Source organism: Protobothrops mucrosquamatus, unplaced genomic scaffold, assembly GCF_001527695.2.
Source record: "Protobothrops mucrosquamatus isolate PMUCROS unplaced genomic scaffold, P.Mucros_1.0 scaffold53, whole genome shotgun sequence".
NCBI lineage: Eukaryota > Metazoa > Chordata > Lepidosauria > Squamata > Viperidae > Protobothrops > Protobothrops mucrosquamatus.
Window position 1 is genome coordinate 305,461 of NW_015386434.1, and position 2,313 is coordinate 307,773.

Consider the following 2,313-nt stretch of genomic DNA (forward strand, 5'->3'; position numbering starts at 1 on the left):
CCCTTCCCTCCTTCCTTCCTTCCTTCCTTCCTTCCCCTCCCTCCCTTCCCTCCTCCTCCCTCCCCTCCCTCAGTGATCAATTCTAATTCTTAGTGGGTTAAAGAAATCTATTGTGGCTTTCATTCCATTTGGTCTGTATGTGTAAATATGCATTTAGTCATATTGGTCTTTATCCTTATGAAAAGCGAGAAGTAAACGAACTAATGTATTTCTGTTCCTCACACTACTGCAGGAATTGCAAACTAGAGCTAGAATGAAATCCTATTCCAAAGACATACGGATCCATACCACCTGCTTCAAATTACGTTTCTTTAAATAGCAGACCGCCTGACCTTAGACCACTCCCCGGTCTTCCATTCGTAGCATCCGGTGTGATCTTCACACTCTTCCTCATCCCTTGGCCTCGTAGCTGCATCACACTTTCCTTGTGAGTTGGTACACATGACTTTTCTCTTCTGTTTCCCCCTTCCACAATCAGAGGAACACTGCAAAAGGGAGCATTGAAATTTGGATGAATTGCACCTGAAATGTTCAAAGCAGTTTCAGCTTTAAAGCATTCCACTTTTTCCAAATGGGAATACTACTACTACTACTACTACTACTACTACTACTACTACTACTACTACTGATGATGATGATGATGATGATGATGACGACAATGGAAGGGACCTTGGAGGTCATCTAGTCCAACCCCCTGCTCAGGCAGGAAACCCTATACCATTTCGGACAAATGGCTGTCCAGTCTCTTCTTAAAAACTTCCAGTGTTGGAGCATTCATCGCTTCTGGAGGCAGGTTGTTCCACTGGTTAATTGTTCTAACGGTCAGGAAGTTTCTCCTTAGTTCTAGGCTGCTTCTCTCCTTGATTAGTTTCCACCTGTTGCTTCTTGTCCTGCCTTCAGGCGCTTTGGAGAATAGCTTGACTCCCTCTTCTTTGGGGCAGCCCCTGAGATACTGGAAGGCTGCTATCATGTCCCCCCTCGTCCTTCTCTTCATTAAACTAGACATACCCAGTTCCAGCAGCCGTTCCTTATATGTTTTAGCATCCAGTCCCCTGATCATCTTTGTTGCTCTTCTCTGTACTCTTTCTAGAGTCAATAACCTTCATGGATTTTTCACAGGAAAAAAAATATACACCAATGTATATAACACCAAAGAATAAAAAACCCCAATAATTTTCCCCCCTATAAATCATGTTTCCCTTCCTGCCCTTCCATGGGTCACTGATGAACAGACTGTGGATCCAGCACCAAATGAATAGATGAAGATCTTTGTGCATTCTTTTTGAATATGCTCCAAATAAAGCATCTTTATTTGAGGGAGGGGGGTGTCCAGGTTAGAAGCAAGTCTTAGCCTGATGCTGATTGCAGCAAAGGGCAGATCTCAACATGCATATCTAACCATCTTTCTTAAAAAAGAAAATGTTTTTTTTTATAAAAAGCCATAATCCAGGCAGACGTGACTGCCGACCTTGTTTAGGACATGAATGACAAGTGTTTTATGAGCCAGCTAGCAAGCAAACATGCTCTGGAAACTACAGAGCAACTGGGAAATGACTTTAGAATTCTCTCTCTCCCTCTCCTTCTCCTTGTATCTAATTTCATGACCTCCTTGCAAAAATTAATATCTTTGCAGTGCAAAAGCATACATGTAATTTTGGATGGAAGACTTCTTTAAGTTATTTGTTTTTAATTAGTAGCCTCCTCTCAAATTCCACAACTCCCAGTGGGAAGCCACAGTATTTTAATTGACATATTGAACCTTAATTGTATTTGTTCCAAAAATGCTTTTTATAAAAAAGGCAACTGGAGTATCTCTCTTTGAAAACGTTGTGCCTTCTCATCCAAGAAGCTTCTTCACTTCTAAAAGTTTTTAAGACTGAAGAAGCTTCTTGGATGAGAAGGCACAACGTTTTCAAAGAGAAACGGTGTAGGGTTTCCTGCCTGAGTAGGGGGTTGGACTAGAAGACCTCCAAGGTCCCTTCCAACTCTATGATGATGATGATGATGACAATGATGACGATGATGATTACCAAGAAACTCCAGTTGCCTTTTGGAAAAAGCATCTTTGGGGTAACCATAACCTGGTTGGTTGAGAATCTCCATAGGAACTCAGGAACGGCTGACATTGGAAGACCATTTGTCGGCCGTGACCAGGGGGGCGTTTTATCAGGTCCGCCTGATTCACCAGTTGCGACCTTTTCTGGACCGGGACGCCTTGCGCACAGTCACTCATGCTCTCGTCACCTCTCGCCTGGACTACTGTAATGCTCTCTACATGGGGCTCCCTCTGAGGAGCACCCGGAGACTCCAACT

General features: G+C 43.1%; 1 protein-coding gene across 1 annotated transcript in view; it reads right to left on the bottom strand.

Moving 5' to 3' along the window:
- ADAMTS17 (ADAM metallopeptidase with thrombospondin type 1 motif 17) overlaps window positions 1-2,313 on the bottom strand; it is an 86,426-nt gene that overhangs the window by 4,894 nt on the left and 79,219 nt on the right. The window contains exon 22 of the mRNA XM_029283311.1: window positions 333-485. Within this exon, the coding sequence (XP_029139144.1) occupies window positions 333-485 (153 nt within the window). The remainder of the gene's footprint in view (window positions 1-332; window positions 486-2,313) is intronic.